This window comes from Topomyia yanbarensis, chromosome 2 (genome assembly GCF_030247195.1).
Source record: "Topomyia yanbarensis strain Yona2022 chromosome 2, ASM3024719v1, whole genome shotgun sequence".
NCBI classification, from domain to species: domain Eukaryota; kingdom Metazoa; phylum Arthropoda; class Insecta; order Diptera; family Culicidae; genus Topomyia; species Topomyia yanbarensis.
Window position 1 is genome coordinate 120,594,821 of NC_080671.1, and position 14,903 is coordinate 120,609,723.

Consider the following 14,903-nt stretch of genomic DNA (forward strand, 5'->3'; position numbering starts at 1 on the left):
GTTTACTGCAACCGCACTTATGTTACAATATATTTAAATATTTATCCGTATATTTATATTTAAATATATCTCATTAAACTATGATTCCTTATTATCAGCAGGTACTTTGTATATTCATATTCATAATTTATTTCTCTTCTATTACTTTTAGTTACTTTTAACGTGTGTTGTGTGAGAAAACTATCGTTCATTGATATAAATCTGTGTAGTTCACTTGCACAAAAAATGAAACTTCAAATATCTTGTATCAGTTACGTTTGTGAATTGTTATACTTCAACTATGATTTATCCTCTTTAAAATTATTAAATAATGACACTTGTGGTGATTAAGTTTATCTTTCGCATTTAAATATTGAAAGAATGCTGTGAGCCCTCCAGCTAGTTCGCGGAAGAGGCCCAACACACAAAAATAAGAAATTCAGTACAGTTGTTTAAAAAAGAGGAACTTTGATGAAAAAGGAGTAAACTTCGGGAGAAGCTAAGGGTAATAAAAAAGAACTTAAATATTGCAATCAGTTTGCATCCGGTAACATTGGTAAACTATGGCTGGATTCTGGTTCTCAGTTCCCAGCATTCGTATCACTTTTCAGTGGCTAGCGTGAAATACATCTCAAAATATGGCGGGGGCGCTGTTTTGATCACCACCCGCTGGTTCGCTGTTTCGGTTTCAGCTGTGCCAATTTCTCGTGTGCCTCTATACACACGTCGTACTGCCTAGTTCGTTAATGGTGTTTATTTCAGAGTTTGTTTGCGAAATAAATTTCGGATTTCAGCTTTCCTTCCCTATCACTTGATTAGCTTTAGCTTGCTTGCGAGTTAGCTTATTTTTTTTCTCTTTCTAACGGCTGATGTTCTGCTGGCAATTAATTCATACGTTCGACGCGTCCCGTCACAGTTGTCAGCCAGCGGCAACTTCTTAGCTGTGCAGCTGGTTCTGCATGTACTGTTCCTGCTGTTTGTGTTCCCGCGCCACGTGCCGCCGGACCGTATTATTACGAGTGAACGTTCGACTGCAGAAGGGACATGGCACGCGGATACCCTGATGTCGCTGGCGGATGTGCGCACGCAGATTCGTCTCGTAGCCGTACTGGCGATCACAGAGATGGCACTGTAGCTTCTTACCTGGCGGCAGGGAACCTGCGGTTCATGGAATCAAAATTACTAACCTTTCGAGGGGTGCCTACAAACTACAACAACTTACCGTCCGCGGCGGTTACACCGGCCCGCTGAGCGCTCAGCATCGTTAACACATCAACCGAAGGCATCGATCCGTCCAGTCCACCGGGTAGCCCACCTTTCACGTTTATGAATCCCACCGGTGTCGTTGGCGTTGCCGGTGCAGACGAGGTCAGGGGCGATTGAATCGGTCGTATTTCCATTTTCACTCGAAGATCCTCAGCACCAGTCTGAAGCGGACACGATGAGTGAATGAAAAATCAAATAACTGACGGACAATGGTACACGATACACCTACCTCGTTGCTTTCCCTGATCTCAGTTTTTAGCTTGTCTTCGGATAACGCTCGCTCGCTTCGTTCATCTCGTTCCAGCGTGTTCGATGAGACTGGTCCATTTCCGTTGCCGTGATGTGTCGTGCTAGGACTGTGGTTTTCATAGCGGCTGTAAAGAGATAGGATTCGGAATGGATAAGTCTAACGGATCGTTAACGAGGGTTACATTCTAAGACTTCCGAGAATGGCTTGTTTGGTTGGTTTTGTAAAGGTTTATAATTGAAGTTGTTATCGCGACTACGACTTTCTTTTCAATATAGGAGTAGAAAAAATTCGGAACAAGCAGGTAGAGTTTTTTAATAGTTTTCATTGCACTCCACGGAATTACTTGGAAATGTGTGCACCAATATTACATTAAATTACGGGATGACTTCCACAATCAACGCAGAATCTTTCGGAAAATCGATATTTCCCAGCCAATGACAGGCAAATCCGTCATTATGGAGAACCTAAGAGACCTACTCGAATATTGTGTAGTTATACAAGGATCACATGTATTTTTTTGTTTTATTCATCGTTCGCTAATCGAATCAGAAGCACGTTGATGCACGGTTAGACGATGGGGTGAGAAGGCAAACTAAATTTTTGTCGCTTAGTTTACTACGATCGAACTAAAAATAGCTTTTTATACTGATAAGCAGGGATGCCAACGGTACCGATAAACTACATTTTTTTCGATATATTTACATTTGCACAAGCCGTACAGCCCGCTACAGCGACGCATCACTACAGCTCTTGCCAGAACAGTAGTCAAACCGAGTACATTTTGCCGTACAGTAGTAGAATACATTTTTGTTTTGCTGCTGTACTCCGACTGCTCGGTGAGAGTGTGGCGTAGTAAAGTTTGTTCTCTCGCTTTGTACATTTTTCTCTGCATAGTCAAAGGGAGAGTCCCGCACACGAAAGCGTTGATGCCGGCCGTGGCGTAAATGAGCCGCATTCATTGTAGTCATTTTTGAATAAAAATATTAAAAAGATTGAAAATATTAAAAAATGTAAAATAAGGAAAGCGAAGCTGTACCGCTCGCGTCTGGTGGCTGTACTGGGGACAGTAGTTTTCTGTCATGTTACTGCTTTACACACAGGCAGCCGTACAGCGCTAGGCGTCCTGCACTAGCGAATGACAGCAGCATCGAGAGAGAAATGAGAATGTAGGCAGAAAAATTACAGCCGTGGAAAAGGTAGGCATTTTGCATCCTTGCTGATAAGATAGAAAAATAGTATCTTCGACAAAGTTTTAGTACTGCTCGTAATAGACTTGCTGAAGAACTTATAGGACTAAAGGTTGTCGATTCATAAAGTGTTGAATATACCATACCAATATGTTTTGGCCGATTTTTATGCGGAAAAAGTAAATAAAACATGAAAAAGCAAGCTTACCCTATTCATAGAGCTCTAGAGTGCCATGGTTCATATCTGCTTTTACCTTTGTTCTAGTTAGTCTAGACAATGAAAAAAGCATTTCTGCGAGCAATACATGTAGTTGAGAGATACACTCGTACCCATCTCCTCCAGAACTGGTTTAACATGGCTTCGCAAAGCTGCCAATCTCCTCTGCACGTCAACTTAGGTTCCGTTTGTCTCTTCGGCCGGCGGCTGCACTACTCCACGTGAACTCGACAAAAGAAAAGTGTTGTGTCAACACCTCTTGCTGCTCCGCCTCTCAAGAAATTAAAGTTGACGGTCTGGAGTTGACGACGCTTTCTGCTTCGACCACAACAGTAGCCATTGTCTCTTCGTTTAGAATCCTAGACGTACCCATCGCCGCCAGCGCTACTTTACCGACCTCACCAACTGCTCCCAAACACCTCCCATGTGAGACGACTCAGGTAGGTTGAACAACCACCGAGTATCCGTATTGGTAAAAGATTCTTCAAGCTGTCCGTCTATGGCGGTTATCGTCCTGCGCAGCTTGTTGTTTGCCCCAACAAAGTTCGTTCCTTGATAGCTATGTATTTCCCCCTGAGAACCTCTACATCCGATAAATAGGCATATTCCGTCATCAGAGTGTGTACAACCTAGATGAACTACACGGGTTGGGAGCCACGTGAACCATGCGATCCATCTCTTTACGATGCTGCGGTTGACTCGAACAGCGATTAGTCCAAAGTAGTCAATTCCCATGTAGGAGAGCGGACGATCAAAGGACTTCATTCTGCCCGGCGAAAGCGGAGCCATTCGTGGGATCGCAGGAACTACTTTTTCACCGTGATCAGCATACACTCCCTCGCCATCTTGTGTACTATTGCCACAACACAGACACGTAGAAGCGCTGCCTCACCTCAATGACGACAGAAAGAGCCCCCTTGTATACCGTTCCAGCAGTATGTAGGTAACTAACTGCTCGTCTGGAAGAATTATCGGAAATCGGGTATCGTACGACGTAAACGAGGCTTCGAGGACTCTGGAATCAGAACGGATAACTTTAGCTTTGTCCATGTATGATGACAGTTTCCATATTGTGTTAGTCCTCTACATTTTCTTCTGTCACCTTATCTTATTATGATATTTGCCTATCTTCAGGGTAGCAACCTCATTGGGATACATTTCGCTTCGAACCAGTCGACAAACCAATCGGCACGCATCGGCAAGTGCCACCTCTTGCTGCGTGATAGGCCCAGCTGATGGAGATATGTTTTTAGATCTCCAATGAAGAATCCTCCGATATCGGAGAACTAGTGTCCAGTTGGAGAAACGCTTCCAGACGGACTTCAAAATTGCTTCACCTTATACCACACTTGGCCGCAATTCTTCGTCGGTCGTCTCCTCGACAGGATTCCCGACGGCCACTGTGTTCCCGCAGGAAAAGCTTACCGAATCACGGACAATCCGCCGAGAAGCAGGGTCCTCGCACTTTCCATTTGGTAGCCAAATCTACGGGATTTATCTTATTCGGTACGTACCGCCCCCTGGCCGCGCCCAGCTTCGACAATATGTCGCCAGCTCGACATCCAACTAACTGCTGATACATTCGATGGTACGCATTTATCCGCGCTAATACAGTTTTAGAGTCGGTCCACATGACCGTCTTGTCGAATTTAAGCGTGTGTCCGTTGATGATAGCTTTGCGCAGTTAAACTCCGATTACAGCTTCATTCATTTCCAGCCTTCCGGAATAGAAAGTGTCTTCAAAGGAGCTGCCTATCGTATCGTTTAGGGAAATACCTTCCTCTGTTCTGGTTATTGTTTGTCGACCTATTCCCGCTTCGAGTGCGATGCCAGAGAGATGACTCCATTATCTGAACCCTTGATATCGACCCATCAACACATGGACCGGGCCCAATGACTTTGCTTTCCTTCCGAAGGAAGACATGACCACAGATTTGTTTACCTCTGGAAATCTAAACAATCTCGGCTGGGATTGAACCCAGACCCATATCACGCATCACGCCGCCTGAAAACCCTGCACGACCATAAACTACGCACGCGAACGCTTTATTCTCAACCTCCTTGATCGAATGTTCAGAAAGTAGCAGCGAGGAATGCGTATCTAGTTCAAATGTCGGAACAAGCCGGTCCACCGTGTCCATTTCTCGTTCAATATCAACGGAATCTGTAGATCCCATCCGGTTTTTGGTTCTCCATAGCTCTTGATTCAAGATCTTCCCATGAACAAGAAGGAAACACAGTAGTCCTGCTGGGTCAAACGGGTTCATCACGACCTGCAATGCCGGTTGCTTCATAGGGTGAGCCTTCTCAATCGCTAGTGTCGTTGAGAGCGTAAAGACGTCTTCTTCTGGCTACCAGTACATTCGAAGAACCCGTTTCATGTAGCAATTTTTGTCCAGCTGTATCCATTCTCGGTAACTGGGTCGTCTTCCCCGTCCCGTGCCAGAACCTCTTTGGAGTTTGACAACCAGTTTAGCTGGTGAAATCCACCAAGGGCATGGACGTGTCTAACTTCCAACGTTATTTTTACCGCTTCCTCTACACTATCCGCACTGTCAATAGAATCGACGACACATTGTTTCCGGATTATGGCATCAGCAGCTGCTCGGAACTTTTAAGCATGATCATCAGCATTCCGGTTTTGCACGTTTTGTGTCGAGCATAGTGAACACGCGGTTGCAAATGTGGCGACATCTATCAAATACACTGTAGGTTCCATACTTGGATCATCCGCCACAGCATCTGTTGTACATGACGGTCCCGTTGAATTTTAACTTGGTGGTGCATCTCTTTTAAATCAGCGTAAAGAGCCACTCGTCTTTCCCGGAATCCGAAGAGCACTACCAAAAGAGAATTCAGAAGATCCGGTCCTTTCAATAGCATAGTGTTAACGAACCATGGTTTCTTCGGATTTAGAACGACACCTAATGAAAGATACCAAGTCCGTCGGGGACTTGCCTCCTCCAGTTCCTCTGGGGTCGCCCTATGGATGGACTTGTACACCTTCGCCTGGAATTCGGAAAGCTGCCTCACAACACCCTTGCGAATCACTGGGACGTCGCTCCAAGATCTACAATCAACAGCCATCTCGGATAGTTATCAGAGAACTCGAAACAGTCATATCGTTACAGCAGTCCCGTCTTGAATCGTTGACCAACACGCTTCGTAATTTTACACGTTGTACTTTCGGAGATCCGGGACCCATACTTTCCACCGAGAAGAACTCTTGAACGAGATAAGATCATGCAGTGAACGATCATCCTGACCCACTTAGATATGGAAGCTGTCTGCACGATCCACAAATTTGCATTGTTTCCCGTCACAGTCAACCCGAGCTACGAATTCGCCGCAATCGGTTATCCAGACTGGTCCTCACGTATCTTGTGCGTGGCAGTCACGTGAGCATTGTCGTTACCGATAAGAATGCAGGCCAATGCGTTCTCGTATTCTTTGACCGGAAGACCTTTCAAATACGGGAACGGATCAACCGAATCCGTGTATCGCAGAGATTGCCGGGATAAGTCCAACTTATCCATTGTGCGCAAATCATTCAGTATTAACTTTTCACCATTGGCTTCTCCACGAATCTTCAACAAAGTTCGCTAAGCGTCGCTGTTGATGTGCTTCATGTTAGCCGTCCAATGCAGACGCAGTGGGAGGGAATCTCTTTTGTCACCCAAGTGTATCGCAATCTCTTCGTTGAGTAACGTCCATGATGACCCGTCATCCAAGAACGAGTAAGTCCACACGATTTGGGCTCGAGATTCTCCTGTTTTGACTCAAGTTCACTCTGCTTTTGCTTTGAGTGTAGCAGGGAATGATGTCGACGCTGGAATTCGTCGATCTCACACTCCGTACGAATTCGGCACGATCGCTTTCCATGAGCTCATGAATGGTCTTCCAGCGTTTATACATCTTTTTGGCAAGTATATCACAGTTTTTCACTTCAATGCTTTGGATCTTCGCAAACTAGACATGCTGGATGCGTCTTCATTATTTAGCTTTGTAGGTCGCGACAGTTGTTGCAGCTGTATCGGGTCGTAGTACGGTGTCACATCATTTGCCATGTACCGGGAAATGATCGAATGTTCACCTCTCTGACCTTTTCTTTGTACAATGACCAATCAAGCTTCTTGGTCACTAGATTAGATTGTCCACTAGCTCGGACAACAGCATTGGATTGTTCAAATACGTCTCATGAGCACCGGCTTCCAGGTGATCGCACGACCAATTCGTATCCAATAAATGTGTCGAGTCAGTTTTGCTTCGTTCCTGGAACGTTGCGCATCTTTTGCAGCAGTCTTCCCAAATGAACATCGCACACAATGTTCGCTCTGGTTCTGTTCTCATGTTAAACCCACACTTCGTGTACGAACTCAAACACGCTATTTCGTGTCAAAACGTACACGTATGTTCGCCTGCACAACCGAACACCATGTACGTACACGGTGTGCGTAGACATACGTTCCTGGCACCAAAAATCCTCACTCTCGTCATCATTAGCGTTGACTTTGCCTTTTGCGAATCGTTCTCGTGTACGCACCCGGTGTACGTACAAGGATGTTTGCACTAGAGTTTATACATCGTTCGATTAGGTTTGATGTTCGAGGTGAACCTGTACATCGAGACGAAGCATGTTTTAGATTGAACGCGTGCACGAAATTTTGTACACAGGTACAAAGTTGTAGATGTTCATGTGAAGTCTTTTTTGCAGCAACGTGTGGATTAATAGCTTCGGGCAATAACATGTGACAGAGCAGCCGGTAGCAGTAAACGACTTCGTACTGCTTCAAACGCGTTTCCATTCAAACACCACTGCAATCTGGCTCTGCATCGCAATATCCGCACGCTTCCGTCGTGTTGACAACAGAGGCCAGTCCTCTGTATTTCCCAAAAAAAAGTAGAAAGCTCTTTGAAGATTACCTACCTGTTAGCGAGCTGCTGCGGATTCAGTCTACCATGATAAGGTAACCAAGGAAGTTCATCCAACGAATTTGCGCTCTAACCCAGTTGTCCGCCCTGGTACAACGTCGGTACCTTTGGCATTGATGGGGTTCCAAAACCTGGTAAGAAATGAGGTGTTGGTGCCGGCAACGATTAACCACCGGACCTCTGCGATGAAGGTACTCTAGATTGCCCTAAAAAGGGTGACGGTTCGAATTCTGACCTCGGCATCGGATATTCTGCGGATTGCACTGGAACCGGCTCTAATTAACCGGCTAAGAGGTTCGGATGCGGCTCTTGATCTTAATACTCTGACCCTGGTCAGCGTGAGAGGGAAAGATCTGTATACCTGCGTAGCTAACTGCCTATCACTGATAATCGGTATGACGAGTTCTAACACTATCTGGGATGGATTCAGCTAGCTAGTGACATATGCTTGCACAACGGTCCCAGAACTTCAACCAATGAGACCCACTAACGAAGACTGTACTGCTGTATCGTCCAGGGAAATACCTTATTTTGTTCTGGTTATTTTTCTTCGAACTATTTCCAATTCGATTGCCAAACATCGACGCCAGAGAGGTGTCTCCATTACCTGAACCACAGATATCGACCCCTGAACACATGAAACGGGAGCAACGGCTGCACTTGCCTTCCGAATGAAGACGTGACCACAGATTTTTTCACCTCAGAAAATCTCAACGACCTCGTCTGGGATTGAGCCCGAACCCACTGGATGAGTGGCGGTCACGCTTAACACTCAACCGCCTGTGCTTTCAGCTTTTCCATCTGCAGTTGAATAGGTCGGGCACTTGCAGCGGTCTTTACAGAACTTGTACCACTATTAGGCCTTCACACGGGTATCGTCGATGATGACCGTTGGCATGTGGAACATGTAAAAGCACGGTCTGGCTCTACGATGCTGTCGTTGACACCTACGCCTCTGTAGTTACAAAACGATTCGTGGTGTCCATTCTGTCTGTGTCCGCTTCGACATACACCTGGTAGAGGGTTTTCTTACTCCGCTTGTTTGGCATCTTGAATAATCTCTTAGTTTGTTGGGGGAATTTTCGGGGTCTTTTTAGCAATACACCGTTGTTCCGGTAGATATGCTAAGAGCTAAAGGTGTTGATTAATTTAGTTGTTTTGCTTTGCATTAGTTTAGTAAACTCACATTGGTTTTAGTAACAAATTTTTCACTTTCAGATATCTGGCCAAAATACACTACTGTAAATATAAATTCATCATTAACGTTACTTCTACTCACAATACTTCTCGCTTAAATTAAGGTGAACTCCATGTCGTTTCACAATTCAAATTCACTTTTAATCAAATTATTTAATTCTCTACAAATCAAATGCAAATGTTTCGGTCTGTCAAAATCCTTTTTACAATTCTCGTTCTCGCACTACCGATAAGATCCGTCCGAGAGCACGTGTCGATCCTAAACTCAACGCGCCGCACTCTCATTCATCAAGGGGGTACTAGACGGACTGGTGCGATCCTCCGTAACAATGAGCATTTCTGAAACTTTATCGAAGACACCACCTTTCAATCTTGTCAGTATAAAGTTTTTTTTAGTTCGATCATAGGAAGCCATGTCTAATTTAATTTTTTTCTGGTGGTCGGGAATATGCATACGAATAATATCTCCAAAGACACCCTGTGAATATAGTCAATGGTTTGGGCTCTAGTGAATTATGTCCACGTTTTGGCTTGTCCGATGCGCCGGGTATGTCCCAAACATTACCCACACATATTCGTATTGAAATGCGGTCATCAGTCTTGTGATTTAGCCAGAACATTTGATTGACTTTATGTTTTCTAGTCCTTTTCAAGGATTGAATAAGGTCCAATCCCTGAAAAAGACTAGAAATATAGTCGAAACGTTGGAGAGAACATCAAAGTCTGTTGTGCATGAATCACAAGAATGATGATCGCATTTCAATAAGATCATAACCTAGATAATCGGAACAACAGTATCATCTTTTTTATTCCGCGCCAAGTCTGAGTTTTCCAAAAACGTCCAATACGAGACCCACTTTTAACCTTCCGATGTTACATTCTTGTCCATATCACTCCCCATAGCCTAAAACAGCCAAAACCTGCCTTATTAGGGTAGCCAGATCTGACAAGTAAAAACCCAGGACAATCGCAAAGGGCCCCCGTCATAGCAAATCCAAGCCCACACTCACTTTGACTGCTGCGGTGAATCCCGATCCGTGTGTACCGTGTCCGCCTCCGTCGGTGCTGCCGATGATCCACTGCTCGAGGGACGATAGTTTTTGCTGCCGCTCACAGGACTGTCATTACCAACGCTTGCCTTGCCATCCCGGAGCACGCTACCCCTGGTCGCTTCCTGATGTTCGTAGAACGGACTGCGGATCGAACGTTTGCGGGAGCTTTCATACGGTTGCGGCAGATACGACGGTTGGAGGTAGGATGAGAAATTTGGCGTTGTACTTCCGCCACCTGTTACACCTCCTCCTCCTCCTCCTCCACTTCCGGCTAACGATTCATTTTTGACGACCCGATTGATGGACTCGAGCGAAGCCGACAGAGAGTTTCGTTGCTGCCGGCGAGCGGCAGGCGATGGCAGGTTGTTGGGCGTTTGCGGCTGGGCAGCATTGGCGCTCGCGAATTTACCGTGCTCTGTCGTGAGACCTTTGACCTACCGGGCAGGAAATAGAAATTAGAATACACACACGGACACAAATTAACCCTAAAGTCCCAAACTGACCTGCAAATTCTCAGCTGCCTTCAGAAAGCTTTCCAGCGCTTTCTGTGACACGTGCACTTCGCCTTTGTACATAAACTCGAGCAGAGCGTGCATGTTGTCGGCCGAGGTGGCCTCCAGCATCACACATATCTGTCCCGTGCCAACCGGAGCTCGCTCGAACAGATCGGCAAAGTTTTTCGAGCAAGCCGCTAGGATGACTTTGTGAGCGTTGAAGATTGTTCCTGGGGAGAAAGAGGGAGAAACAAATATTAATGAACTGACATTTGACCTTGGCTATGCTGGAAATCTACGCCAAAAATCTGCATCTCGTATTTATTGATGTGATAATAGTTGACATCAGTACAATTTCGATGAAAGATCTACTCGCATTACTTGCCACTAAATTACAAAATGAGTTAACGATACCCCGTTTCGATAATCTAAAAACTGTCAACATGACAAATGATCACGGGTGGGCCAAAAAAATCTCCCAATCTAACTGCCCTAACCCAGCCAAAAGCAGCTGCATTCGCTCGAACCAACATCCAAACTACCAGTGACCTAATTTCGGCGTAATCTAAAAATAACTAACCCTAAAAAAACAAATATTCAACATTTATCGCCGTGCATCGATCGTCACTGAATCAGCAAACAAACCATTCCCGAAATCATGCAGTTCATTTCCGACCCAATTTTTTGTGCTGCGCGCTTCTGCCACTAAAAGCTGACCTGCGCGCGTGTTTGGGCCACTGTTGTGTATGGCATAAGCTACCAAAAATTTGTTGCTTGCAAAGACCTTGAAAAAATGCGCCAGTGCGCAGTGAGTTACGCGCAGCGCGCGCTCTGCCAAAAACACTGATGTCATATTGCGCCTTCGTTTTTTTTTTGGGAGGGAGACATTTCCTGGAAACTTGCCTGCTTCGTCGATTAAGCGGTTCTTATCGATGGCACTGTGTGGGGCGGGTACGGTGTGTGCAGAACCGCATCAACCAAGCCAACACATGACACGAAGTTGCACGTTGCTGTTTATCAGCGGTGCTGCGGTTTGACGCCATATTGCTCCAGCACCGAAGCTAATCATGTGATTTGTTTGTTTAACGATTTATGGGTGGGAACGAAGTGGTGATGGGAGAAACCAAACCAAACGCCAAAATGTATACAACCAGGAAGTATATACAGGAGACGGGAGTGTTCCAAAACTTTTTTACTCACTTGGCATTGACTTAAATTGGATTAGTAGTTTCCTGCTCCAAACATGCAAGGTACAGGAAAGTTGGAACATCATAGCTAAGACTTTGCGGAACTACTTGTGGTAACGGGGAACGTAGTCAAGAACTATTTTGGGGCAAATGGATGATCGAATAGTGCGCATTTCGCTAGGTCTTGTATTGGGAAAATATGGCATTTTCGTTTGTGGCATTTTTAACTCCACAGGGAGGGAAAACGCTGTTAGAAAATGATGCAATATCGAATTGCTGGCCTTTTCATGTTACCAGTGCGAGCGTTGGTGAAAAAAATATAGCGAAGGTTCTAACGAGATGCATATTGCCTAAACCGCAGCAGGCGTCATCGCGATCAGTGCGTAATTGATGAGAACAGAACGAACGTCTCTAGCGGTATCGCAATCTAGACGCGCATTCTTTTGTCTGTGGAAACTGGGTCAGATGCAAAGGAATTTGGATGTCGATGCCAGCCGATAGCTGGTATTATTCTAATTAAGATGCGTTATAGGTGGCATACATTTTACACACTAGCCAACGTGAGTCATTTTTTAATTTGTTTTTAGTTACGAAAAGAAGCGATCTCAAAAAGCCTTTCTGTAAAGAGAAAACACGAAATTATTTCAACACAGTAAATGTACTACAAAATCTGTACCTATTTATCAAATAAAACATAAATTTGTAGGAAAGTTTTGTACATGTAAGAGCCGCAGTTTGCACAAATAAATTGTTTCGAGGTTGGCTGCTAAATTCTCGACAATTTCGCTTCAATCCACCCATTATCACTTATACATGTGTATCCGGCACATTTTCTCATTATTTTTTCCACTTTCTAAGAATGTCATTTGCATTATTTAATTTCTCCTAGGTCTTTCTTAGTTTTCGCTTCATCTTGAACCAATATGCAATAGAACGATGGTCAGAAAAAATGCACTCACATTTTTGGGGACAAGCAGAAACTTTTTTAAACCACACTTGCGCGTTAAGGGCACGGCACATATGTATAACCAAGTTAGTTATGGAATTGGCGTTTCGACTGCGTCTCATCAGAATTCGACACTAACTTAGTGACAGTGACAATGCGGTTTAATTTCCTCCTTAGTGAAGAAAGAATAGTTTTTTCTTTCACTAAAGGGAAATACAGCACTATGCTTTTATAAAGATATTATATTCCATATGATTTCTATCTCTTCCTTCATATTCTACAGTTTTCACTTTGCTCTAGGCCCGTGCATAAATAAATTCTCCTGAAATGATCCAAATGATCCTAAAATGGATGTCGACCAATATTCATTATGAAAGACTCCGAATTTTCATTTAAAAACACATTGAACTGGGTTCGACCATATCCGATCTTCTTTCGGATCAAAGATAGTCCGCTAAGTATTCTAATATTCCTCAAGACGCAGAAATATTCAGCTGTGCCAGATATCTCAAAACTTCACTTAGATAAGCTCAGAATTGTGATGTTTTGTCTAAAGTAAACAAATGACGTTACTGGCGACAAGACTTTTATGACGAACTAACGCGTTTACATACCCGCTCATAAAGTTGAGATTGATGGTGTAGTTATCGACTGGAACTTGACCTGCGTGGATCTACTGTAAAACGGGATTGGCTTTTTCAAAGACACCTTGTTCCAGTGAGCGAAGATTTGGAATGACAATCGCACTGGGCGGGACAAACCCTTTAAATTAATATCGGATGACCTTTGATCGGTTGTTTGTGCCGGGTCTTTGTGGAAATATTTTTTTTCTCTCTTGAGAGTCCGTCAATATATCGCCAAGAGGAAGCTCTACCACAAATCCGAAGCAAACAGCAGCTGGTCTTAGACATTTGTGAAAAAAATAAGGATTCAACTTAGTGCAGGATTGGTTGGAGCTAGGTTGAGAACCGGCAACTTTGTGATATTGCGTAACTTCTCCCGGCACGGAGGAGACTTCAATTTCCACAGTACGGCGTGGGGTTATCTTATCGATGAATCTAGCTTACTCCACGATCTTTGCTGCCGCTTTAAAAAGGTAGATTGCTTTACTACCCATAACCCCATCTCCGTTCCCGTGGTTTCTATCAAACTGAGAAAACGAGCGGAAACAGTTTGCAATAATTTTCACTATTTGAAGTCCTTGTCTTGTTCGTTGTTTATTCAGGACTAATAGGACCGTAGTGGAATCTTCTGGTGCCTTTGGTAGAGTCTTAGTTATACGCCTTTTTGCTGTCTAGTTGTGCTTTCTTTTTCAGTTCGACTTTCAAACAATAATTTTGTATGTACCTGGGAATGTGCTCCTGTTCTAACTTCCTTTTTTATTTTGATTGTAGAGGTTTTAACCTTAAGGTCATTCTCGTCTATCCTGACTTATTTTTTGACTTAGGCTCACTTATTTTATAAGCAGACCAAAATTTTAGAGCCCTCTTAAGGTTGGTGCCCTCGGCGGGGGCCTAACTGGCCAACCGCACACTACGACTCTGTATGGTTTACCCCCTTTTGGACGCTAGGTACCCTCGGGGTTACCCCCTGCGGAAATGCTCGTGAATTGAAAGGTAGTTCATGAAATGATTTTATTTTATTTATCGGTAGCAGTCATACATCGAGTGAAGATACGTTGCCAAATTTTTGCTTTAATTGACTTATCGTTTCATTATATCTCAAATGTTCTTTTTCTTCCTTCGTATTCTTTAACTTTTCACCTTGCACCGTTTGCTCTGACTCCTGTATAAATAAAACCTACTGAATAAAACTCAACTCTTGGTAAAATAGATGTCGAACAAGATTCGTAATCAAGGACGCTGACATCCCGTTTAAAATCATTAACAATAAACTCGCTCTGATCATATATGATCTCCGGAATCAAAGATAATCCGCCAAGTATTCTAAATGCTTTGAGTGAACTTTTATGAACCACAGCCACGTCTACATGCCCACTCACAAAGTTGAGATCGACGATGTGGTCACTGATTCGAGTTTGTCAGGCGTGGACCTACTGACTGAAGCACGGGGTTGGCTATTTCAAAGGCCCACTGAGCAAAGATTTTGAATGACGATCTGCCTGATCGGCTATTTTGCATTGCCTTATGCATTACAGCATTGCACTTTATAAAAGCAAATGATCCATTGTAGCAA

The 14,903-nt window shown here is 44.1% G+C and overlaps 1 protein-coding gene across 2 annotated transcripts in view; it reads right to left on the minus strand.

Moving 5' to 3' along the window:
- Positions 1-240: 240 nt before the first annotated feature.
- Positions 241-14,903, minus strand: part of LOC131679641 (zinc finger protein chinmo) — a 253,741-nt gene continuing 239,078 nt past the window's right edge. For both annotated transcript variants that reach the window (XM_058960373.1, XM_058960371.1), the window contains exons 4-8: positions 10,584-10,804; positions 10,039-10,514; positions 1,475-1,619; positions 1,202-1,406; positions 241-1,137 (exon numbers count right to left, since the gene is read on the minus strand). In XM_058960373.1, the coding sequence (XP_058816356.1) occupies positions 917-1,137; positions 1,202-1,406; positions 1,475-1,619; positions 10,039-10,514; positions 10,584-10,804 (1,268 nt within the window). In that variant the 3' untranslated portion in view covers positions 241-916. The remainder of the gene's footprint in view (positions 1,138-1,201; positions 1,407-1,474; positions 1,620-10,038; positions 10,515-10,583; positions 10,805-14,903) is intronic.